The sequence below is a fragment of the Aspergillus campestris genome (genome assembly GCF_002847485.1).
Source record: "Aspergillus campestris IBT 28561 chromosome Unknown P168scaffold_13, whole genome shotgun sequence".
Classification (NCBI taxonomy): Eukaryota; Fungi; Ascomycota; class Eurotiomycetes; order Eurotiales; family Aspergillaceae; genus Aspergillus; species Aspergillus campestris.
In genome coordinates, this window is record NW_020194348.1 from 133,633 (window position 1) to 156,400 (window position 22,768).

General features: G+C 50.3%; 11 protein-coding genes across 11 annotated transcripts; 3 read left to right on the forward strand and 8 right to left on the reverse strand.

Moving 5' to 3' along the window:
* Positions 1-848: 848 nt before the first annotated feature.
* P168DRAFT_63650 (uncharacterized protein) lies at positions 849-1,292 on the reverse strand. Its single transcript, XM_024842068.1, has one exon. It carries the CDS (start codon positions 1,143-1,145, stop codon positions 900-902), a length of 246 nt encoding a protein of 81 aa, XP_024689302.1. The 5' UTR covers positions 1,146-1,292; the 3' UTR covers positions 849-899.
* A 146-nt stretch (positions 1,293-1,438) lies between these two features.
* Positions 1,439-3,379, forward strand: P168DRAFT_243345 (threonine/serine exporter family protein; the record flags this gene model as incomplete). Its single annotated transcript, XM_024833855.1, has 1 exon — positions 1,439-3,379. One exon carries the CDS (start codon positions 1,439-1,441, stop codon positions 3,377-3,379), a length of 1,941 nt encoding a protein of 646 aa, XP_024689303.1.
* A 96-nt stretch (positions 3,380-3,475) lies between these two features.
* On the reverse strand, positions 3,476-5,271 carry P168DRAFT_63658 (DUF895 domain membrane protein). Its single transcript, XM_024842069.1, has 3 exons — positions 3,928-5,271; positions 3,781-3,877; positions 3,476-3,731 (listed from the first exon to the last, which is right to left on the reverse strand). Exons 1-3 carry the CDS (start codon positions 5,040-5,042, stop codon positions 3,573-3,575), a joined length of 1,371 nt encoding a protein of 456 aa, XP_024689304.1. The 5' UTR covers positions 5,043-5,271; the 3' UTR covers positions 3,476-3,572.
* Positions 5,272-5,452: 181 nt separating this feature from the next.
* On the reverse strand, positions 5,453-8,753 carry P168DRAFT_330049 (putative methionine permease; the record flags this gene model as incomplete). Its single annotated transcript, XM_024841538.1, has 5 exons — positions 5,453-5,987; positions 6,037-6,345; positions 7,144-7,658; positions 7,706-8,433; positions 8,498-8,753. 5 exons carry the CDS (start codon positions 8,751-8,753, stop codon positions 5,453-5,455), a joined length of 2,343 nt encoding a protein of 780 aa, XP_024689305.1.
* A 724-nt stretch (positions 8,754-9,477) lies between these two features.
* On the forward strand, positions 9,478-10,899 carry P168DRAFT_313093 (zinc-binding alcohol dehydrogenase family protein; the record flags this gene model as incomplete). The annotated part of the gene is made up of 4 exons (XM_024839630.1): positions 9,478-9,693; positions 9,772-9,812; positions 9,865-10,313; positions 10,370-10,899. The coding sequence occupies 4 exons, from the start codon at positions 9,478-9,480 to the stop codon at positions 10,897-10,899; spliced, it is 1,236 nt and encodes a 411-aa protein (XP_024689306.1).
* A 682-nt stretch (positions 10,900-11,581) lies between these two features.
* P168DRAFT_299620 (LLM class flavin-dependent oxidoreductase) lies at positions 11,582-13,012 on the forward strand (the record flags this gene model as incomplete). The annotated part of the gene is made up of 1 exon (XM_024838358.1): positions 11,582-13,012. One exon carries the CDS (start codon positions 11,582-11,584, stop codon positions 13,010-13,012), a length of 1,431 nt encoding a protein of 476 aa, XP_024689307.1.
* Positions 13,013-13,220: 208 nt separating this feature from the next.
* Positions 13,221-15,190, reverse strand: P168DRAFT_243002 (flavin-containing monooxygenase; the record flags this gene model as incomplete). The annotated part of the gene is made up of 3 exons (XM_024833834.1): positions 13,221-14,534; positions 14,583-14,846; positions 14,891-15,190. The coding sequence occupies 3 exons, from the start codon at positions 15,188-15,190 to the stop codon at positions 13,221-13,223; spliced, it is 1,878 nt and encodes a 625-aa protein (XP_024689308.1).
* A 1,896-nt stretch (positions 15,191-17,086) lies between these two features.
* P168DRAFT_330051 (uncharacterized protein) lies at positions 17,087-18,093 on the reverse strand. The gene is made up of 2 exons (XM_024841539.1): positions 17,361-18,093; positions 17,087-17,307 (listed from the first exon to the last, which is right to left on the reverse strand). The coding sequence occupies exon 1, from the start codon at positions 17,797-17,799 to the stop codon at positions 17,443-17,445; it is 357 nt and encodes a 118-aa protein (XP_024689309.1). The 5' UTR covers positions 17,800-18,093; the 3' UTR covers positions 17,087-17,307; positions 17,361-17,442.
* A 964-nt stretch (positions 18,094-19,057) lies between these two features.
* On the reverse strand, positions 19,058-19,384 carry P168DRAFT_284888 (uncharacterized protein; the record flags this gene model as incomplete). Its single annotated transcript, XM_024836164.1, has 1 exon — positions 19,058-19,384. The coding sequence occupies one exon, from the start codon at positions 19,382-19,384 to the stop codon at positions 19,058-19,060; it is 327 nt and encodes a 108-aa protein (XP_024689310.1).
* Positions 19,385-20,193: 809 nt separating this feature from the next.
* Positions 20,194-20,826, reverse strand: P168DRAFT_284889 (uncharacterized protein; the record flags this gene model as incomplete). Its single annotated transcript, XM_024836165.1, has 2 exons — positions 20,194-20,274; positions 20,503-20,826. 2 exons carry the CDS (start codon positions 20,824-20,826, stop codon positions 20,194-20,196), a joined length of 405 nt encoding a protein of 134 aa, XP_024689311.1.
* Positions 20,827-21,940: 1,114 nt separating this feature from the next.
* Positions 21,941-22,297, reverse strand: P168DRAFT_321784 (uncharacterized protein; the record flags this gene model as incomplete). The annotated part of the gene is made up of 1 exon (XM_024840507.1): positions 21,941-22,297. One exon carries the CDS (start codon positions 22,295-22,297, stop codon positions 21,941-21,943), a length of 357 nt encoding a protein of 118 aa, XP_024689312.1.
* Between the last annotated feature and the right edge of the window lie 471 nt (positions 22,298-22,768).

Sequence of the window (22,768 nt, forward strand, 5' to 3'; positions counted from 1 at the left end):
GCACAATGGGAAGGGACTATTGTGAAAATCGGACCTGCCGCGTAAATAGCACCTTCGCATTGCAGTTGCAATAGAAGAGCCGATCCACTTTCAAAAAAGAGCGCAGAGATAATGATATCTATAAGGTCAGCTCCCTCTGGATATGTTGCAAATGTCAATCGAGGGATATAATAAGGATCTACGGTAGGTCTTCAGCTGCTCTCGTAGTATGGAATATTAGATACTCTAGCCTGGTCTCAAAACAGTGCCGTTCAAGACCGTTGGTTAGGTCGAGTATAAGACGAAGATTAGAAGTGATAACAATGCTTGGGAAATGCCCCAAATGATAGCAAAATACATTAATTACCAAGTATTAAGGCTTAATAAAAGAATCGGCATAATAGACATACTTGTTGGTCGAGATATATATATGTCGTGGGGGATGGAACAGAGAACATCATGATAGTTGCAATACTGCTAAGAAAAGACTGAATGAATTCGAACAAGGCGAGGACGCTTATAGACTGTCACAATCTATGAGATATGCGTAGAAAGACATATGGGAGAAACAAAGCATGAGAGAGAAATACAAGTGGTTAGAGACGAGATGGTCACGTGCAGGACGCGTTCTGCTTTTGTGTTTTCTTTGCACTTCATATTTCCGTTCTTTCTCCCCGTAAATCTATCAGACAGGCCATTCGATCACAATTCCTATTGTTATTATATGCGATACTTCCAAATGACGATGTTACTGCTAGACCATAGGCCAGGGCGTCCGCCTAGACATCAGGATGCGGCCTCTCAAGATCTAGGACAAACACAGGCACAGAAAGATAATGTGACCGTGGGATAACCAGGAGCAACAAAATCGACCCACTTATTCAGCTATATGTCGTGTGAATGGCTGGTTTGACAACCGACTACCCACGAAGACCAATGGCCTGGTTGTATAGCGACCCACTCTGCCCAATAACCTGCCATGCGCCGAGTGATAAGCAACTAGCCGGATGATCAACAAAGCAACCCCGAAGGTTCCGGCCAAAGGCGACAGGAGAATTTAGGAGAATTTGCAAGATGGCAGAGAAAGATTTGGGGAGAAGGAAGAGAGAGCGACGGGAATACCCCCGCAATACAACCGCTCTTATTGTTATCTTTGGACATCTCATGACAGCCTGTGATATTGTCTTCCCAAGCGGGCCAGCGTGGATTCGCGCCAGGCAGATGAGGTTCCCCGCCACGACAGGTGAAAAGTCTTGGCCTCTGGGTTTTGTGTTCGCTTAAGCCTATCTCACTTAATGGTCGCCGTCTGCGGGCTTAGTTCAGGTCATTGGTCTCCCCCAGAAACCGGATGGCCGGAGGGGAAAGGGTCTAATGCATAGCTTCTATGCCGCAGCGTTGGGCTTCTGTGACATTTTGATCGACAGCAGGGATCCTGGTTGAATGAATAAGCATCAACGAGATGCCACATCCAAGACACGACGCAAATTCGGTGCACAATAAACCATCGGCGAGGCCCGACGCTCTCAAGTCTGAACCAATCCCAACACCCAAGGCCAGCTGGTGGGATGGAATTCTAGGAGCTTCACACAAGATCAGCCAGGCTGGAAGTGATGTCGCCGATCGCTTGGGACGACCGACAGACGAAGGCGAGGCGCTGGATGCCGCGCATCATCCCGAAGACTATGGCGCCACGGACGACATCCAGATGACCGACTTGCTCCAAGGCGACCACGAGCTTACCAATGATGCCTATCAGTCAAAATTGCAAAAGGAATTGGGGTCCCGTGCACAGCTCTTAATGGGTGTTCTGGGGGTGGGCAGTCGCACCTCAATGCAGAGACAAGAGACGGACGACAGCACCGCTGATGGTGGTATACTGTCCCATTTACTGAAAAGGCCCAAATATCACCGTCGTCAGGTCAGCGATGGGGCAATTTCGACAATCTCTCCTGAGTCACGGTCTTCTTCGGGCAAAGGAAAGAAGCCGCGCAGGGAGAAATGGTACAACACCGAGGAAGGTCGGAAGGCTAGGAAACGCAATAGGCGTGCCCGGCTGAGACAAGCAATCGCCACCATCATAACGCGGGAACGGTATATCATAAAACTCTGTCGCGCTCTCATGAAATATGGCGCACCGACACATCGGCTGGAGGAGTACATGCATATGACAGCCAAAGAGTTGGATATCCAGGCCCATTTCCTGTATCTTCCCGGGTGTATGATAATGTCCTTTGACGACCCGATCACGTGCACCACCGACATCGAGATCGTCCGGGAAGAACAAGGCTTGGACCTGGGTCGTATGGCGGACACCCACAATGTGTACAAGCGCGTGGTACACGACAAGTTGGGGGCGGAAAAGGCCACAGAAGAGCTGGAAACGATGCTGCGGAGCCCGCCCCGCTACCATCAACTATGGCTGCGCTGCATCTTTGTGGGTCTCTTTAGTGTTACAGTTGCTCCGTGGGCGTTTAACGGGCGGCCAGTCGACATGCCCATCATCTTCGTGCTCGGCTGTCTGATGGGCGTCATGCAGTTTTGGCTGTCTCCCAGGAGCAAACTTTATGCAAACGTCTTTGAGGTGAGTGCTGCGGTACTGTTGACGTTCATTGCCCGCGGATTTGGCAGCATTCGGGTAGGAGGTCATCCGGTATTCTGCTTCTCGGCGATTGTTCAATCCTCCATCGCCCTGGTTTTGCCAGGTTATACCGTCTTATGCAGCAGTCTCGAGCTACAGTCACACCAGATCGTGGCCGGCTCCATACGACTGGTGTACACGTACATATACTCCCTGTTTCTCGGATACGGGGTCACGGTCGGCATCACAGTGTATGGCCTCATAGATAACAACGCCACGACCGAAGCCACCTGTTCCGCGGCGAGTTTGAAAATATATGGGAATGAATACATCCAACACTTTGCCTTTGTGCCCATCTACTGCGCATTCGCGGCCCTGACCCACCGTGCCAAGTGGAAGCAGATACCAACGACCAGCTTCTTGGGAACTTGCGGCTACGTTACCAATTACTTAGGTACGAAGTACTTGGACTCGCGACTGGGAAGCACCATCGGCGCGTTTACCATTGGACTACTGGCCAACATCTACAGCAGAGTGTGGCACGGACATGCCGCCGTGGTGATTGTCCCTGGAATCTTCACCCAAGTCTCGTCGGGTCTTGCTGCGAGCGGGTCGATCGTGTCGGGACTGGCCTATGCGAAGGCCGTCAAGCACAATGCCGCTGGGATAGATGTGATATCGCAGGCATCGTTGCAGAAAACCCTTTCGGCTCTTGGGTACAGCATGGTCCAGACGGCATTAAGTATCACCGTGGGACTGTTCCTATCAGCCCTGGTTGTCTATCCGCGAGGAAAGAAGCGCAGCGGGCTGTTTAGTCTCTGATAGGGTTTGTTGGGAGGATATGCCTGGTCGCTTGAATCCTATTGCTACGGGGGCGCCGGGGGTTTGAATTGAGGACGACGTGGGATTTTGAGTCATGGCACGGCCGATGTTCTGTCTTCCAATTCATGGACCACGATCAACCATATGAAATATGTTACAAGTTTTCCCTGTCTCTTTTACAGTCACGGCCTCATCACTCCGAGTCTGTTTCCCGGGCGACTTTTTGATCACGGAACGAGACCCCGATTTCTTTGACGACCAACCACGCTGGTAGTAGTGCGATGGCCCAGAGACCGAAGTTCAAGTATATGCTACCGACGGACGCCATGATGGGTACACTCGAAAGACCATACTAGTCCAGTTAGTACGATACCGGATGCGAAGGTCACCACAGAACTTACGGAGACGGCTTGTACAGCGGATTCCGTCCCCCGCAGCAGACCAGCTAGACGGACGACTTCTTCATGGTCGCGAGCGAGGTTCCCGATGACGAAATACCTATCTCATTAGTTGTGTCCATCGGGGGGCGTGAACGCAGGAGAGCGTACAGGAACATGTAATTCAACTGGAACCCAGCGACCCAAAACAAATACAAGGGAAACCCCCGACCAAAGCCCGGGTCCGCCCAATCGTAAGTTGGCTCATTCCGGTGATATTCAGTAACAATCACCGTAGCCCAGACCCACCAGCCCCCTTGCAACGTCATGATCGTGGCAAAGGCGCCTCGACTGCGCGACTTCAACGCTATCCTGGTCCGGTCCAAATAGGCACCGAGAATGTTCCCGGCGATGAGGGCCACGACCCCAGCCAGAAAGGACCCGAGCGCACGGGCACGCACGGAGAACCACAGGGACAGGTACGTGAACATGACCGCCTCAGTATAGACCGCTTGGGCGATGAGCGGAACAATAAGAAGGAATTCCCGTCGAATGAACAACTTCGCCATGGCTTTTATCTCGAAGGATGGGCTGCTCGCGATGTGCAAGCGCACTGGGCGACCATCTGTCCGCTGGACCTTGTCTGGGGGCGTCAGCAGCAAGCCGGCAAACGGACCGAGTGCCTGCAAGGCAATGAACACAAGGTACACGGCGTAGGAGACACTTCCCGCCTCAGAGCGGTCGGCATTCAGGCCCAGGTTGATGGCACCGCCTAAGATCTGGCCTCCGACGCGGAAGCTGAGCCAGAAGCCGAGGAAGCGGCCCTGAGTATACGGTTCTGGATAGGACAAAGCAATGGCGGTTTCGGCCATCCAGAAAAGGCCGGCGGAGAGGCCGCACAGCGCGGCGCCAAATATGGTCAGCCATTCCTTGTCGAAGCGGTTGTTAACGTACAGCCCTGCGGCATACGGAGCATATCCCAACGTGCCAACGATCAAGGTCCACTGGATGCCGATGTAGCGGACGACGACGCTGCCAAAGAAGCACGACACGACCATTAGACAGAAAGTTAGCGCGTTGGCTGCGTTGACTAGGTAGGGCTCCTGTTGCCCACCGCCCCCTAGGCTGGACATGGCGCCCCAGATACCAGGTGCAAGGAAGTTGCATATCCCAAGGATGAGGGCGTTATAGTATGTCGATCGGTACCATTTGACAGGGTGCTGGCCGGGTCTGGGCCCGGGGACCTCTTCATCCGTCGACTGGATGCTGTTCTTGTCGAGTGTCATGGTGTCGATGTATCACCTCCACGCCACACATATCCATAGTGCTGATAACGCTGCTATGTATGAGTATATATAGGCCAAGCTAATGCGCTCGGAGGCGGCAATGCCCCCTGTCGGACAGGTACCGCGAGCCAGTCGTGGGATCCCTGTCGCACGCGATGTTGCGATTCGCGGGGAGATTACGTGCTCGCACGGCATTTTAGCAACGTTGGAGAAGAAGGATTTACGATTCCAGCATTGATTATCATTGATGTAGGGATTATTGAAAATTACTAGTTTCCTACATGATTAGCTTGTCTACGGTAATTGATGCCCAATAATGCTCATCAAAAACAGGAAAAATTCGTCAAATTCGTACGATAACAAAGACCATCAGAAACATTCGTCATGCGTTCCATCACCACACAGGATGGCTAATCCTGATCCTCCGGATGGAATACAAGCGCTCTCACCTCGATACTCTCACGTGTGTCCTCGCCCTCTGTCTCGGGATTGACAAAGGCCGAATGGGGTGCCCGGCGTGAGCGCCCGTCCGTCTTCGAATCGAAGCACTTGATTAACGTGACAAGATCGGGGGTCTGCCCATAGCGATAATACCACTTAGCGGTGGGACTCTGCTTCACCGAGTATGTTTCGCCCACCCGCTCCGGATAGATCAGCTTAATCGCGATGAGGTCAGTATCCGGCACGGAGAGCGCATCCGCCACCGCGAGGGGGTCCTTCTTGATGGTTTTGACCGGTCGCCAGACGTTAATAATCTGGTACCGGCCCTTCAGCAGCTCCGGGGCGTCCTCCGGGATATGGTACTCGACGCGATCTTTGGCAGCCGCGGGGGTCTGATCGACGTGGACTCCCTGGACCGGGGCTCTGTTGCCATCTTTATTACGGGTCATGATCGACGAACGACGGACGGTGTGGTCAAAGATGAAGACGCGGGAGGCACCGGTTCTATTTTCGTGTTAGCGGACTTCACAGGGCGGGGTCGGCCACCACTCACACATCCTTCAAGAGCTGCTCTGTCTCGGCGTAGTAATCGCTTTTGATGCGATCCTCATCGAGGAAGGTCTTCTCGTTGCTGACGTGGTAATGAAATTGGAAGCCGTGGGTGTCCAGGGCGTAGTCCAGCTCGTGGCCGCTGACGTCGTGGACTGTAACGGGGACGGCCTCAATGGGACGTTCGTGGTAGGACTTGAGGTCTCCGATGTTGTTGGGGACAAGGTGGGACCCGTCTTCCATTTCCCGGATAAAGTTCAGCGTCGTGTGCACATGGTGCGGTTTCTGGGCGGAGGGGGCCCGGCGGTTGGGACTGATGTTGAGATAGCAGAGGAAGGTTGGTGGACTTGAGCGGAAGCCATGGTATCACGGTATGATGGTTTACAGTGAGATGACTGCAAGATGACTGCGACGATGATTCTAAGGCCTATCTGTATCTACAGAGCTCGCCCATTTTATAGCCTCCGGGAGTTGAGGTACATTCAGGTACATAGACATGCATTTGTCAGAGCACGCCATCCGCGTAAGCAGGCTGATCAATCAACTGACGATTATACAATCAGAGAGGATATGAAGGACTAGCTCAAGTGAGACGCGGAGGAGATTGATTTGGCAGCGAATACTTTCATCATTTATCACCATCTGTAAGCACTATTATTCGATCTGTCTTCCGGGAGCTTCGGAGGCAAGCCAGTGGGCAGTAGTGGCGGGTGACCAGAGGTCAAGAGGTTATCTCCTCGGTGCAAATCCGGGGTGATCATGCTGAGTATCTTCGGGGGCTATACTCAGACGTGTGTCTCAAATGCCTCTCGATTTGTATTAGCCTGGTCCGTGCTTGATGAATGAATAGTTCACCTGATACTATTATCGTATGACAAGAAGACTAGACCCACTAGGTTGATGTTGTCAAGATACTAGAGCACCTCGTACTGGACTATATGAGTCTAGCTACTTAAAAAGTGGCTGCGCTGACTATTATATTTTAGTAGCTATACAAGAACCGTGTATTGCCAATATACCTCCCAGCAAATTGATCATCTCGCATGAAACATATATGATCATCACCTCTAACCGTTGACTCATACGCAAATCACGTCATACTCGCACTAACTTCGTAATCTTCGTCCCATCATCCAGCACCTCCCCTGCCTCCTGGAGACGGTACCCCCCACGGCGCGGGAGCAGCACCGTCCAAATATACCAGTAAACAACACCGAACAGCAACACTCCGCTCCCGACGATCGCATACGTGGCGTAGAAGAACTGCACGTCCCCCTTCCGATCCGGTGGCGGGATCAGCGGCGCGACAAGCAGAGCAATACACACAAGGATCCGCAGCCACACGGCAGGCAACCAAGCCTTGAAGGGGCGAAGGCGCGCGGGCTCCCGTAGACGCAGCAAGAGCAGACCGACTGTGACAGCCAGGGCGAGGATTTGAGCGGGGTAGCCTTCCACGTCGAGAATAAAATTGTAGATATCTCCTTGGGGAGGGAGAGCGATGACTAGGATGGAGGGAACGTAGTGCACGATGAGGCCGCCGAGGGGAGATCCGAAGGGTTTGGACGAGGAGAAGCGGCGCGAGTAGGGTAGGAAGCCTTGTTTTGCAATTTCTTGATTGAGACGTGACTGATACGTCAGAATAGGCGTCAAGCGGATGGACAGATAATGCATACCAAAGCATAGACGACGACCATGACGTTCCCCCCTGCGGAGAGGGCGATCGCCAGCGGGAAGGCGATGCGGCCGATGTGGGGACCAAAGAGACGGTCGAAAAGAAGCGCACCGACGAGCTCCCCGCCCTGTTTGATGTCTTCTGGGGGGATGACGAGGAAGTAGCTCGCGTTGGCGAGCAGGTATAGCGCAGCGGCAGTGATCAGCGCCGCGGGACAGACGATGCGGAGTGTTTCGATTGGGCGATGGACTTCTGCCAGGACATTGTTGACGTTGTTCAGACCCGCGTAGGAGTAGATGACCTTGAAGAGGGACGTAGACATCAGGTTCCAACTCCAATTTGAGCCCTCCCAGAGGGAGTGCCACGCGATGGGAGTCTGGCGGGGAGCCGCAGGCCGCCATAGGATGACCCACAGTCCGGTCAGGGACATAGCTGCGATCAACACGATCTTGACCCAGCCTAACACGTTTTGTACGGCAATACCGACACGTGGGAAACAGCCATGGCAGAGCGTAATGGCCGTGAGGAGCCCTATGGCGAGGGTTTTCACCCCCGCGTCGGATGAGTGGGCCGCGCCCAGGGCAAACAGGGTATACCTTGCAAATACGATGCAATTGCTGGCTGTAAACCCCAGCAGAACGGCCTGGACAGCGATGAGAGTTGACGCGAGGAATCGCGGTCGGGGAAACGCATACTCGACGTACACCTGGACGGCGACAGAGTCAGTGTCTGCGTTGTAGTTGAAATCCAACTCCAAGTCCTATTCTGCCTAGTCCGTCACTCGCCTTGTCACCTCCCGAGTGAGGAAACATGGTCCCCCATTCCATGGAGACGCCCATGCCGCACGCGGCGAGGACCGTACCGACGACCCATATCAGAAGGGACAGTCCGATGCTACCAGAGGAGCGGAAGATGGACCCGGGGGTGGCGAAGATGCCGCTGCCGATGACACGGGAGATGACGAGAATGTATGCGCTCGCGGGGGTCAGGGTGGCTTTTGGTACATGCTGGATGGTGTTTAATAGCGGCTGTCGTTCTATTTGGTCCATGGATGTGGTGTTTCTCTGTCAAGTTGGGGGTGGGTTGGAATCCGACCAGCACGGCGCGGTGGGTTGTCGCATATCGACGGTGTTGGTATGTGAGAAAGAATGCAGGCACGTCATTATGGGCGCAAAGTGTCTGATCTATTTGATCAAGACTGTGATACTGATAACTACCAGGAAACCAATCAATGCGGCCAGCAATAGTTTTCTAGTAGAAGTGAGATGGTTGCTCCATTTACCCGTAACCCTAATGATCGACACTGTCAGATCATCCCGACCCTCAATCACATCATCGCCTCCATTTCTTGCCCACCGGGTCAACCCAACTCGATCGCATCGTAATTTACCCCTAGTATTTTGCTATCCACTGACGAACCATTCGGGCCCGATTATGCCATGATCCTCTATGGTCTCGTTCTATCACGCCATCCCACCCCGCTATGCGCAATGCTCAGCAACGCCCTTTCGCCGCGAATAGCGTCACCAACTCCTGCACGGCCCTGCCAATTACGCAGGCCCTGGGAAACCCCTCTCTCCGCGAATCACATCCGTCGGGGTTGTTTTTATTTTAGGGCGTGGAGTAGGACGTGCTGAGCCTGGGCCACCTGTCGTTATTCGGCCGAATAACTTCCCAGATATATCGCCCACCGCGCATGAAAAGCCACAATGGTCTTTACTGCAATATTCCATGGCGTGCTAAACGAGTTGATTCACTGTCTTAATATACATCATGACCACCGCAACGTATACGCTTTCCTCATTCGAGAAGCCCTCGGTCGTCCACGAGGAGATCTATGAACCACACGATCGGTACATCGTGCCCGATCCTACTCGACGATCTTCGTCCACCCAGCGTGCACTGTTGCTGCAGGCAGCGCGCGAGCAGTACACCCTGGTGCACGATCATGCCATTCCAGACCCAGCCCGGGGGGAGGTTCTCGTCAAGGTATGTGATCTGATCTATCCCTTCTATAATCCTACCAATCATTGCTGTTTTCCCCGGCCATAGGCTAATATCCATTAGATTGTGGCGATCGGATTGAACCCCGTCGATTGGAAGGGCCCGTATGTCCTGTCCCCAATACGTTGCGTCGTCGACACATACTAATCAATTCAGGGCTTTCAACTTTGGCATCCCCCGTCTCCCTTGGATCAACGGGCGCGATCTCGCCGGTGTCGTTGTCTCCCCCACAGACGAGTCATCTCGCGTACAGCGAGGCGACCTGGTGCTAGTCCCCTCCACCGACTACCGAGACATTCGGAAGGCAGCCTTCCAAGAATACGCCATTGCGACAGCCTACAATGCCGCCCGCATCCCCTCCTCGCAGTGCGTCTACGCGTCGGCCTCCCTAGGCGTGGCCTTTGTGGCCTCCGTCCTCGCTCTCGGTGTCTCTTTCGGCATCGATTTCTCGAAGAACTTCACCGGCCAGGGCCCCGACCTGGTCCGCACCATCCGCGGTCTAAACCGCGACAACATCCCCGCTGACATCCTCGACGAAACCTTCTCCTGTACTTTGCCCAGTGCGGACCGCGCCCAACCTGGTGACTGGCTCGCCATCTGGGGTGGTATGTCCTCTCCCTCCCTCTTCATCCGTCCTTTCGAACGAAACTAACCGAAACAGCATCCACCACCACCGGCTACATCACCCTCCAACTAGCCAAGCTCGCGGGCCTACACGTCATCTGCGTAGCCGATGTCGCCGCCCACGGGCGCAAACTCCACGGCGCAGGCGCCGACATTCTCATCGACCGACGGGACCCAGAGCGGGCCGTCGAAATCATCCGGGGCGTGACAGGCGGGCGGCTACGGTACGCGATCGACTTCGTCGGGCGCGAGACCGCCACGCTGCTCGAGCGGACACTGGACGGGACGAACGGGGACGCGAAAGCGCACCTACTTGGCCTGACGGGACTACCTAAGGAGCGGCAGCCGGGGATTGCCTACCATACTGTGCCCATCAAACTGTTCCATCTGTCTCCCGAGGTTGGGGAGAGTATGGTCGTGTGGCTGGAGAGTCTGCTGCGGGATGGGACGTTGCGGTTGCCGGAGATTGTGCGGTCGCCTGGGGGGTTAGGCAGTGTAAATACTTCCTTGGAGATGTTGAAGGATGGGACGGCGTCCGGGAAGAGGGTGGTTGTTGATTTGCAGTGATCCTTTTTTTTCCTTTTCCATTTTCTCTTTTGCTTTCTTGACGATCTTTATGGTGTATATGGTGTTGTGATATCCCGGTTATGATAGATGAGTATTATGAATGAATCATACTATTTATTACATACTATCGTGAGGATTAATATTTTGCATTATGGGTTTTGATGGTAACGAAAGAAAATAGGGCTTCGCAGGTCACGCCCAGCAGCCTCAGGCAGTAAACCATGAACAACAATCAATACAATCAAAATCAGAATAAATGACAAGGATCATCTCCAACTCCTCCAATTACTTATGCTCCAACTTTTGTTCCAGCGTATGTTCTACTGTTTGAGGATAGGTACAGATGGAAGGATAGGACAGTACCCCGCCATTCATCATCCTGGCCAAACTGGCGCAATCGCGCATGTCTCGCACGTCTTCGGCAGGAGATGCAGCCAACCAAGGCTTGTCTACTATCAGTCGGACAAGAGACCGATGTCGACATTGTAGTGGGGTGTCTGAAGTTATTGGAGAGTTAACGTGTAGAATTTCTGTTTTAATACTCCAGATCATTGAAATGCTATATATATAAACTTGCCTCCCCAGTACCACATGCCTTGCTCTAATCCGCACATCAATTCTTTAATTCCAACCACTACGAATATCAAGAACAAAAGAAATATAGAAAGAAAGAGAAAGCACAATGGGCTCCACACCCAAAAAACAACTCATCCTCAATGCCTTCACGATGCAATCCCCCTCGCACCTGAACCCCGGCCTCCACCGGCACCCCAACGACAAAGGCCGGGAGTACAAAAACATCCAAAACTGGATCAGCCTGGCGCAAAAGCTCGAAGCCGCCAAATTCCATGCCATATTCTTCGCCGACGTCCTAGGCGGCTACGACGTCTACCGTGGCCCAGGCAACCTGCACCCGACGATCCCAGCCGGCGCACAATTCCCCATCAACGACCCACTGTACTCAGTCCCGGCCATGGCAGCCGCTACCGAGACAATCAGCTTTGGAGTGACTGCGTCGACGACATACGAAGCGCCGTACGCGCTGGCCCGACGCTTCTCGACCGTCGACCACCTAACGAACGGTCGCATCGGATGGAACATCGTGACGAGCTACCTCGAGAGCGCGGCACGCAACTTCGGGTTAGACACGCAGATCGAACACGACGAGCGGTATCGCATCGCAGATGAGTATCTGGACGTGACATACAAGCTGTGGGAGGGGTCGTGGCGGGACGATGCCGTGCAGCCTAAGGATGGCAAATCGGGGTATGCGGATCCCGACGGGGTGAGGCAGATCAACCATGCTGGGAAGTACTTTAATGTTCCCGGGCCGCATCTGTGCGAGCCGAGTGTGCAGCGCACGCCGTTTTTGCTGCAGGCCGGGACGTCGAGTGCCGGGAAGGCGTTTGCGGCGAAGCATGCGGAGGCGATCTTCTTGCATGCGCAGCAGCCGGAGCTGGTGAGACCCAGTGTGGACAGTGTGCGGGAGCAGGCGCGTCAGGCTGGGCGCGACGGAGCAGCAATTAAGGTGATTGCTGGGGTGTTAGTGATTGTTGCTGAGACGGACGAGGCGGCGCATGCAAAGTTCGACGCGCTGGCGCAATATGGGGATCGCGAAGGCGCGCTGGCGTTGTTTGGGGGGTGGACTGGGTACGATCTGTCGAAGTGGGGAGATGATGAGGATTTCCGGTTCGTGGAGCAGCCGGCTGTGCGAAGCATGGTGAATCACTGGGCGAGTACAGTGCCGGGTACGCAGAAGAAGTGGGATAAGAAGACCATCGCGGAGTATTTGGTGCTTGGGGGAAATGGTTGCAAGATTATTGGGAGTGTGCAGACAGTGGCAGATGAGTTGGAGAGGTGGGTGTCCGTGGGCGATGTGGATGGCTTCAATTTGAGCTATGCCAGTGTGCCGGATACGTTTGACGATGTCATCACGTATTTGATTCCGGAATTGCAGCGGAGAGGGGTGTTCCATACGGACTATGAGGTGCCCGGGGGGAGTATGCGTGAGAATATGTATGGGGTGCAGGGAAAGACGCGGTTGCCGGAGACCCATCCGGGGGCGACGTATTTCTGGAAGGGTGGTGAAGCTGTTCCGAAGTATGCTGCCTAAGGATAATGTTATATAGTGACGGTAATATAAGATACACTTATTATGATATCGCTATATTCGTGCTCAAGTTTGCCTAAGTTGGAGGAACCCACATACATAGTTTCGAAGAACCATGAATACTCTAGGTATGGTCGAATGGCGACGGTGTCTATTTATGCTGCTCGAATATAAATCCCGTAGAAAATATTAGTTGCTACGAAGATAGAGTCTAAACATCCCACCACCCCTCCAGATAGGTCCGCAAATCTACATCTCCCGGCTTCATCAAATGAGGCGTGAGATCGACCTCCTCGCCCTGCATCTCCCGCTCCGTCCAACCATTCCCCATAAACGCAAACCGATTCCCACTCGGGTTGACATACTCATACTCCCAGTCCTCCCAGCGAGGATCCCTGCGAAGAGCATTCAAATGCGCTGCACTGCCAGGAAACAGACCATGGACGCGCCCTCCGGGTTTTCCACCATTATACCACGAACGACAGTTCCGTTTCCCGGGCGCGGAATCATCGTTGGCGGTCCAGACGGTTTTGGGGTAGAACGCGTCCGCATACTGCACAAAGTCATCTGTCGCCTGCCGCGACGGCGCCATAGACTTAATGCCGTGGCCGCGGAGCTTGCGCACCACCTTGGCGATGTAGGTGATTTGGTTTTCCAAACTGTTGGGGACGCTGCCACCGTGACCAGTGGACTGGGGGCCGCCGATCCAGAGAAGGTTGGGGAAGCCCGGGACAGCGACGCCGAGATAGTTGTATGGGTAGCCAAACAGGCCGTTTGATGTCCAGGCAGATTTGAGGTCGATATTATTGGCGATAATGCTGAACGGGGGCGCGTGATCGACGTTGGCGCCGGTTGCGCAGATCACGATGTCGGCGGGGCGGTGGGTGCCGTCCGCGGCGACGATGCCGGTGGGTGTGAAGGTGGTGATGGGATCGGTGATGTAGTCGACGTTGGGCTTGGTCAAAGCCTCGAGGTAGCCTGGGCCTGGGGTGGCTCGACGGCAGGCGGGGTAGAAATCGGGGATGAGTTTGTCGGCGAGCGAGGGTTTGTCGGCAACACGTTGGACCATCAGACGGCTCCAATTTTCACGCAGGGATTCATTCTCAGGGGAGTCCTTAAAGATGGCACCGAAGCGCGAGAAGTAGCCCTGTTCGATGGACTTGCGATAGCGGAGGTATGTGTCGGGGTCGCGGAAGGCCTCGAGCTGGTCCTGGGAGATGAGGTTGGGCTCGAGACGGCGTACTCCCGTAGCGGCGTTGCCGAAGGAATCGGCGATCCAGGTGCGGTTGCGGGCGTAGTGGTCGACGTGGGTAGCGATGGGTTGGATGGAGGGTAGGACTTGGAGACCAGACGCGCCATTGCCGATGAGGGCGATGCGCTTGTCGGTTAGGTTGACGGCGTGGTCCCAGTTGGAGGAGTGGAAAAGTGCACCTTGGAAAGTGTCCATGCCGGGATAGTCGGGGAGTTTCCAGGCGTTGAAGTGGCCGATAGCGGGGATGAGGATATCCAGGTCTTCGTCGTATTGCTGAAGGATTAGTAGATAACTTGTCTATGTGGATAGCTTGAGACATACTCTGTTATTGTCTGTCAGATCCTGCAAGGTGACTCTCCACTTGCCCTCCTCAGGGATCCAAACCGTCCCCGCGACTTTCTGCTCCAGTCGCAAATACTGATCTACCTGGAACTTCTTCACAAGTCCCTGCCAGTACTCGCGGATCTCCTTTCCCTGAGCAAACTCCTCCGTCCATTGTGTATTCGGCGCAAACCCGGATTGGTAGACGTGGGCGGGAATATCACATCGCACGCCGGGGTAGGTATTCTCATACCATGTTCCGCCCTACTTTATTAGCGAATTGTATGAGCGAGTCTGTAAAAACATACCACTTCTGGGTTCTTGTCATAAATCCGAAGATCCAGACCGGGTAATTTGGCGGGAAGGAGGATGCCTGCAGTGATGCCTGCAATGCCGGCGCCAATGATGCCGACTTTGATCGGGCGGACACGGTCGATGGGATGGTTTTCTAGTTCAAACGTGGGCTTTTGGACATGATTGCGTGAAGCGCCGTTCGTAGCTGCAGCCGGCAGACCAGCGGAATCTGATTGAGTTGGATTGAGGGGAGAAGCGCCCTTGGTATTTAGAGACAGCGGCTTTTCAACCGCAAGTGTTTCAATGGAACCCATAGTTAACCTTGAAAGTTGAGCACAACCAAAGTAGTCGCGCGACAGCTGGACTTTTACCATCCAGCCTTATAATGATGTCGGTTGCCGCGGGGAAAGTCCGAGGTGCTGCCAGGCCATGCGGGGCCACGTCGTCTGATTGTGTCCCCAATTAACAGCCCCTCTGCACGCCATCAGACAGCTATCTGAGCTCTTCGCGTAGCGTACATCCAATGTTGCAATGTTTCATACCTCCGGTGTTGGGGTAATCGATAAGGGCGGATGGCGGGTTAGGCTAGTGCGCACACAATTGGGGTGCGTGATGGTGTCACGATGGTTGGCGTTTTGCAAATGTCGTTCTTGACAGGGATTGATTACGTGTATTTACCTAGGCTTTTCACTGACAAAATGATTGCAATTGCATTCGAGAGTTTGATCAATGTATTGGGATGGATTATGTAGTTGACATTCACCATGTGTGGTTCTTACTGTTGGTCGCACGGACCCCGTGACACAACGTAGCCCTACAAGGTCCGCCGACTATCAATTCTACCACACCTCCGATAGACAGTGGACTTCATTAATGCAAGAAAATCAACACTTCATTCCATGTTCAACATAACGCCTACTCCAAACCTCTTCACCAAGACCGTACCTGGATACCCAAACGACACCACCATGTCTACAAGGAAATGAACCTACCATTAGTAACTTATCGATACCGTACTTCCAATCATGCCTTCGGAAGCGACCAGAACTCTGAGCTCCGAAAGAGCTTTCTTACATCCTTCGATAGGGCCGCGGTCCCCGGGAGCGACATAGAACTCAAGCAAGACGCCTGGTTCTATGCCAACAAAATACTCGGCGCTGTCCTTGATCAAGAGACTGTCTTGAAGAAACATTGAATCCAAGTCATCAACAAGGTCGCCGAGACCGTTAAACAGACCCTCGATGGGGAAATACGCAAAATATTTTGTCAGATCATCGCTCTCCTTAGGCGCCTCGAGACGCACTTTGACTACTTCAGTTGGGTGAATGACAAAGGACTGGTTCGGATCATAGAAGTCGTATCGTAGACCCATAATGACTGGATGCTGCGTTCTGTCAGAAACTGGGTGGGGTTTACTTACCTAGTTCTTGGGGTGTGGTGGAGAAAATTGGGTGAGCGATGGAAGTAATGAATATTGATTATCATGAGGGGACCAACTGTGGTATTTATAGTATGGCAGGGGGTGAGCGCATTATGAAGCGACGTATAATTGGCATAGATAATAAAGAGACGTGAATAATTGCATTGTTGAACAATGATGGGTTGAGCCGTCTTTGTCTCGGGAGACAAAACAACAAAGACTGCCATCGAGGTCGTGTGTTTGAGTTCATTGTCTGGCATAACAATGTCCAAAGAATTAGATCTCTACAATGAGACAAGAGATGTGTTCGTTGTCTCTCGCGGGTTTGAAGAACAAAAGAACAAATCTGTTAGTGCAGACAGTTGAGATAGATGGACTTCCACCTTTAAAGCGCATCATACCTCGAGCAAATAAAGAAGTCAATGGAAGTTAGGTTCGAGAAAGGAGCCGAGAATAATTACATTCCATCCCGGCCCCAAATACAGCTGTGTAGGGTGGGAGGGGAATGAGGCCTGTATGGGCATGCAACATCAGTTAAGCGCAATGATGAAGCAATGATGTGGGTGATTAACTGGTACCAGGATCGGAGACGCGCGTCTTACAACTGTTGAGTTTTACATTTCAGTTCTATATATTTGGGGCTGTTTACGATTTGCCTAGTGCTAGTAGTGAGACTACTTGCGGTTGTATATAACTCGAGAAAAGGCTGGGTGGTGACGTTGTATACTACCCGAGACCCTACTGTAATTGCTACTTCAGTTGGTATGTTGATTGGATCCCAAATTAAACCCTCATTTTGTTGATTGTTGATACTGTATCACTAATTTGATAACACATTAAATCCAACGACAATTTTGTATCCCCAAGGTCCATCCCTCCATGTCTTATCATAAAACAGAACATTGACATTTCAAACTCCCCATTCCACCCATCAGTTTTCAAAGTCCCTATCCCATTCGACACCCTCTCTCTCTCTCAAAAAATCCCCAAGACAATTTCGTAATCCGCAACCTAATGACATCAGTTGTCAAGTCAAGTAAAGACTGTTGGAATTCCGAACTCACCGATTTCAACAACTGTTGTTCAAATCCCCATTCTCCTCCACTATGCCATCCATCAGGGGCAATATCAAGACATAACCCGCATTCAAACAACACGGACGCCAGTGTACCGTTGATAGTGGATACCAAGTTCCCGAATAGTACGGCTGATCAAACCCTCGTAACTCATGTTGTCTCCGGCGACGAACTCAAGCAAGACGCCGCCAACCATTCCGTTTTCAAGATGGTGAGTAAAATGGGCTCCTCCTTCTCTGACAATCTCCATACACGCTTCAAGAAGATGAGCCTTGTCGTCAAACAGGCCGACAATTGGAATGAACACAAACATCCGATGGGTGTGCATAGTGAGACGATTGCCGAAGCCGAATCTGACAACGGCATACGGGCCAAGACTGACAGTCTCTTCCAAGTCAAAGGCACGGTTCAGCATGCGACGGAACATTGTGATGGTTGTTTGTATTGATGTGGATAAAGATGGTAAGACCGAAATGGATTAATTGTAGTAGATGGTTGAGTGTGGACGATTTTGGTAAGACTGAAGTGGACTGATTGTAGTGGATAGACGAACGTAGACTGACTGAAGCAAACTGTAGTAGATTGAAGCAGGATGAAGCAGGTAGAAGTGGATGAAGTGGAATGGATGGAGAAGAAAGTCATATCGAAGGAAAGATGGGGGTATTTATATTCGTAGGAAGGCCAGATAATGTGACGAAGCTATACAGAACGTATGCTGATGGATATCACTCAGGAATAAGCTATGGATAGTTATATATACCAGTGATAGAATAAATGAATGATGATAGTGCATACTATGAGGTCATGTCTATGTCAAAAAGCGCTTTTTCTTTGTTAGATCAAAGCCCAGGGGATCATATGTTTGCTATATAAAGCTTGATCTTATCAATCACCAAGTGATTGTTTTAACTACTCATCACTGATCATGTATTTATGAGTGATGGCCTGTCTCAAGTGATTTAGGTGTCATCATCGTTGAATCATGGATATAAAAGAGACAACAGCACCAGTTATACTTGAGGAAGATGGATAATAATAAGCTATAGGAATGATTTTAGGACCCTGTTATAGCACTAGAATCCATCAAACCAAGCTGGTATAATGAATATAGCGAGTATCATCCCTCAGTAACTCCAAGTATATGATATGGAATCAAGAATAAAGACACGCTGGGAAGTTGATATGCATCATAATCATGCCTACTATCAATGTTTGGTGGCATATATTCTAGGTTAAATTATCAAGATAAGGCTCTCAAGCCAAGCTGAGTGCCAGAGCCCCAAGATCTGTTCTACTGACCTCCTAAATACTAAATCAATTCGATGATAGTATGTGTTGGGATATCATTTGAATTAACCGCTATACCAACTGTTGGTCAATGTTTTGGTGGAGCGGTCTTGAGAGTATGTCTGTGGTAGCTGTAGGAACCACACACACTAGTTCGTGTGGTACTCTTTTTACATGACTTGCTCCTGAACCCATGACTCTACAGGTGTCTTTTAGATTCTGCTTTACTACTGCGAGAATAGAGTGTATTTTATACCATAACCAATCTATTTATTCTCGAAGGTAACATGAAAGATGGTATAACTAGCGCTGCAAAGTCCATCCATAATCCGCCATCACTGAAATCCGCTATGTTGTGCATACTGTTAGCCAAACATGGGACAATTTTGCGTAGACTACTACTCGGCATAGATGTTAACAAATTTGATAGCATCATCAACAGCACTAGGTTTGATGGGATGGTAAAAGAACTGAAGCCAGACCCCACCAACATACTCCTTCTCAACGCTGTCTTTCCAGGCGGCGTTGCCTTTGTTGATTTGTTCAATCAAATTGTCGGCAAGGTGACGCCGATCGTTGTAAAAACCAAGGATGGGGACAAACACAAACCCTTTTTTCAGCACAGGAGAATGTAATTCATGATGAATATTAAGTTCGATTATGGTAAGAGGATTGATGCTGAAGGCCGAGTTAGGCTCGGACGGGCGGTTCAGTACCAAAGCCATTGTGGTTGGTTATTTGTGGTTGATATTTTTGATTGGGCTAGGAGTTAGTTTGGTATGTATGAACAGCCTGGTGTTTTGGAATCTCGCGAGGTTGTATCGATGAAATGGCTTAGGCAGGTACTTGAAGCAATGCAAGGTGTTGATATTGTTAAGACAATTGGGAATGAGGGTATTTATAGTTTCACGGGGTAGGTACATCATGATGTATCAATGCTCTTTGTTATTCCAACTTGTCGAAGATGATTCTCTATAATGACAATAGGATGGATTGATGGCCTTGATACAGGTGACGGGGTATACAAAGGAAGCTGTCGAGTCCACTGTTGGCATTGGTAACGGCATAATGATCAAAGCCTTGGATTACAGGATCAAAGGATATGTATGAAAGAGGACAATGACGTTGTGAGAGCGCCCCCAAACTCGAGCGAAATCGACCAAACCGATCAGTGTTTTGATTATGTAGATAATACATACAAGCTCTTTAAGATCGCGACTATCGAGGTTCACCATGTAGAGATCATATGTTTGGATAGCTTCATGACTACTGATTGGAGGTACGGAATCAGCAATTCTAATAGGCCAATTCGTCATAAAAAACGAAATAGGTTGTCATTGGTGCATAGCGTGTTGGATCCTATCCCAAATACTTCAGTTCGTCTTATCTGATCGATTGGCTGGGTATAATCTTTCTGCCGTCTGTCCTGTTGCTATTTGCGAAGAGTGGTAACTCACAAGGGAATGGAACTCTATAGGACACACGGAAGGAAAGGTTTTACTGCGTCAGTCTGGTTGATGGGTTGAGCTCATTACTACCACTGGTTTTCCAGTGCTGTAAAAACGGTCTTTGAGCATGGATTATCCCACTTCAATTTGACATAGCGATCTACTATCTATAACGTTTTCATAGCGTTTAAAAGATCCTCAACAATATTCCAATTTTCAATTAAAAATGACGAAAAACTCCAACCACACCCTATTCCGAAGATTTCCTGGTACTGTCACACAACACCTTAACACCAAACCCTAGAAAGCCCGATGTCTATAGTTTCTTAGCTACTATAACTACTAGTGAAGGGTGAAAGTATAACTGACTTCAAGTTCCACTGCTCGCAGCACACGTCAAGATACTCGCGCAGATACTCGACAGCACAAGCCTTGGGCTCCGGATACTTATCATTATCAAAATACTCAAACCAAATGCCACCGTGACGCTCGTTATCAATTTGGTTTGTGAGAGTCGCTTTGCCTGCTTCAACTTCGTTGATCATGTGATGAAGGAGCAGGTACTGAGAGTAGGTACCGACCAGCGGGACGAATGCGAAGCGTCGTTCAAAGCCAGGATACTTGATTCGCTCAATGACATTAAGATTGACGATCTCTTCTTTTTCAATGGTCATGTCTCCCAGCAAGCCGGGTGCAAGACACAGGGGCAGCTCGTTCATTGTAAGTAGTTGTTTGTGGGGTCTGCTGGATTGGATTCTGATATTGATGTTTTAGCTATCAGCTAGTGATGTCTAAGATTTTGGTAATAGGCATAGGAGTGAAATGAGTTACTAATAAAGCAGTGACTGGTGGGAGTGATGATATTTATACTATCACTCAGCGAGGGCATGTATAGAAGAATACATAATCTCTTTCAAACACTAGATAAAGGATTGGATAATAAAGAATTATTAGAGCTGTCATTATTCATCACAGTGATACTATTACAGGATAGGATGACATCCTTTGTAGAGTATTCATTAATTTATCAAACATAAAAGTGACTAATTAATAAAACAAAGAGATTATCTTTTGTCAGTTCTTTGTTGGATGAAAGAGCTACCTGGTAACAGGGGCATCCAGACAAACAAAATTTAAACAAGTCTGCACATGATATCCCACAAGGAGTGAAATTAAGAATACATCAAGTTCAGGGTGGGTAATGACTTCATGCTATAGACCATAACTAGAATAAGTACAGTTTTCATCACCTAGGTTATCGTGATAGACCCTTGGTCAATTCACTTGAAAGGTATCTTGTACACCACAACAGGTCACTACCTGGCTAGTTGATAAAACAGGTAGCTTGTCGTGTATTAATTCAAGTAATCAATCATATGAGCTGCTACATGTCTGTTTAGACATATTTCCCGGGAAGTGAAATGGTTACTGGAACATATAAATCAGATATCTAATGTGCAAGGCTAGAGTATTAGCGACAGAGCACCTGGACAGGGGGGTAGACAATCTATATTATACCTACTTATTTAATACCTTGTATATCAAGGAGTTCAAGACTACGTGCCTTACTAGGTGGGCTAAAAGGGGTTAAGTATTCGGCATCATGTGGTATCTTATGTCTTTGATTATACTGGTGGTTGTCTGCATTGTATTTGGAGCAAGCATAGGGTTCTTGATGTTGGAATATTCTCAGATTAAACATGAACTGCAATCATTCTAGTCTATGATATAATCCGACACATCATCATCCAAATTTCTGTAGCACTATCAGTATAGCGAAGAGATAACCCACTCTTCTCACAGAAAACGCGGCCCGGCAAAATCGTCCGACGTTCAGACATTGTCATTCTTAGCATTTCTATGAAACTCTTGTAGGCCGCCAATGGCATACGAGGACAACTTCACAATGTCTTCTCCCCCGATGTACTTGAACCAGACCCCGCCAAGAAGATTCTCATCGAGCACATTGGTGTGGGTGGCGCGGTTGAACTGGATATATACAGTCATCTCCCTGACAAGATGGGTCAGGTCATTGAAACTGCCGGTAATCGGCACAAACACCAGACACCGCTGGTTCCCGGGGTCATGGGGGACCTTTAGACCGATATTTAGCCTTAGGGTGGTATGAGCCTCGATGATTAGGGCTTTTTCTGGGTCCCATACATGGTGTTGTGGAAGGGAGATAAACATACTGAATACTCGCTTGCGATCTGCTAGAATGGATGAAGGGATGGTTCACAGGACAATTGGAATTGGGTTGAGGTGGTAGATGGATACTTTTCATACTTTCCAGGCGCGAGTATTGGGGTATTTATACTTGTAGCATAGAGATGGAATGGCATTGCATATCGATGATTGTTCTTTACTTACATCTGGAACAAAGGGACTCGAAAGACTAAGGACTATTCCTTTGTGTTGACAATGGCATGGCTCAGATACTCGTAGCTTTCATGTCCAGGACAAAGCTCCGATCCAGCTGATTTTCTTTACTGGAGGCGATTTGAGTACTCAAACAATATCGTCCGGGGATAGACGTTGTATAGAATCATACTAGAATTGTATTATATGGTGGAGATAACCGGGACCAATAGTAACATGCTAACCAGTTGCCAGCGGCGACCCGATTGGGACAAGCTCGGTCTTTTGAACCCTGCAGCACCC

What these genes read in the sequence shown, in the direction of transcription:
- P168DRAFT_63650 (XM_024842068.1), bottom strand. Translation starts at nt 1,145, where the DNA reads ATGAGATGTCCAAAGATAACAATAAGAGCGGTTGTATTGCGGGGGTAT.
- P168DRAFT_63658 (XM_024842069.1), bottom strand. Translation starts at nt 5,042, where the DNA reads ATGACACTCGACAAGAACAGCATCCAGTCGACGGATGAAGAGGTCCCC. An exon ending in CAGTTGAATTACATGTTCCT is followed by an intron (nt 3,878 to 3,927) that starts GTACGCTCTCCT and finishes CTAATGAGATAG; the next exon opens with GTATTTCGTCATCGGGAACC. An exon ending in CCGCTGTACAAGCCGTCTCC is followed by an intron (nt 3,732 to 3,780) that starts GTAAGTTCTGTG and finishes TAACTGGACTAG; the next exon opens with TATGGTCTTTCGAGTGTACC.
- P168DRAFT_330051 (XM_024841539.1), bottom strand. Translation starts at nt 17,799, where the DNA reads ATGTTCCGTCGCATGCTGAACCGTGCCTTTGACTTGGAAGAGACTGTC.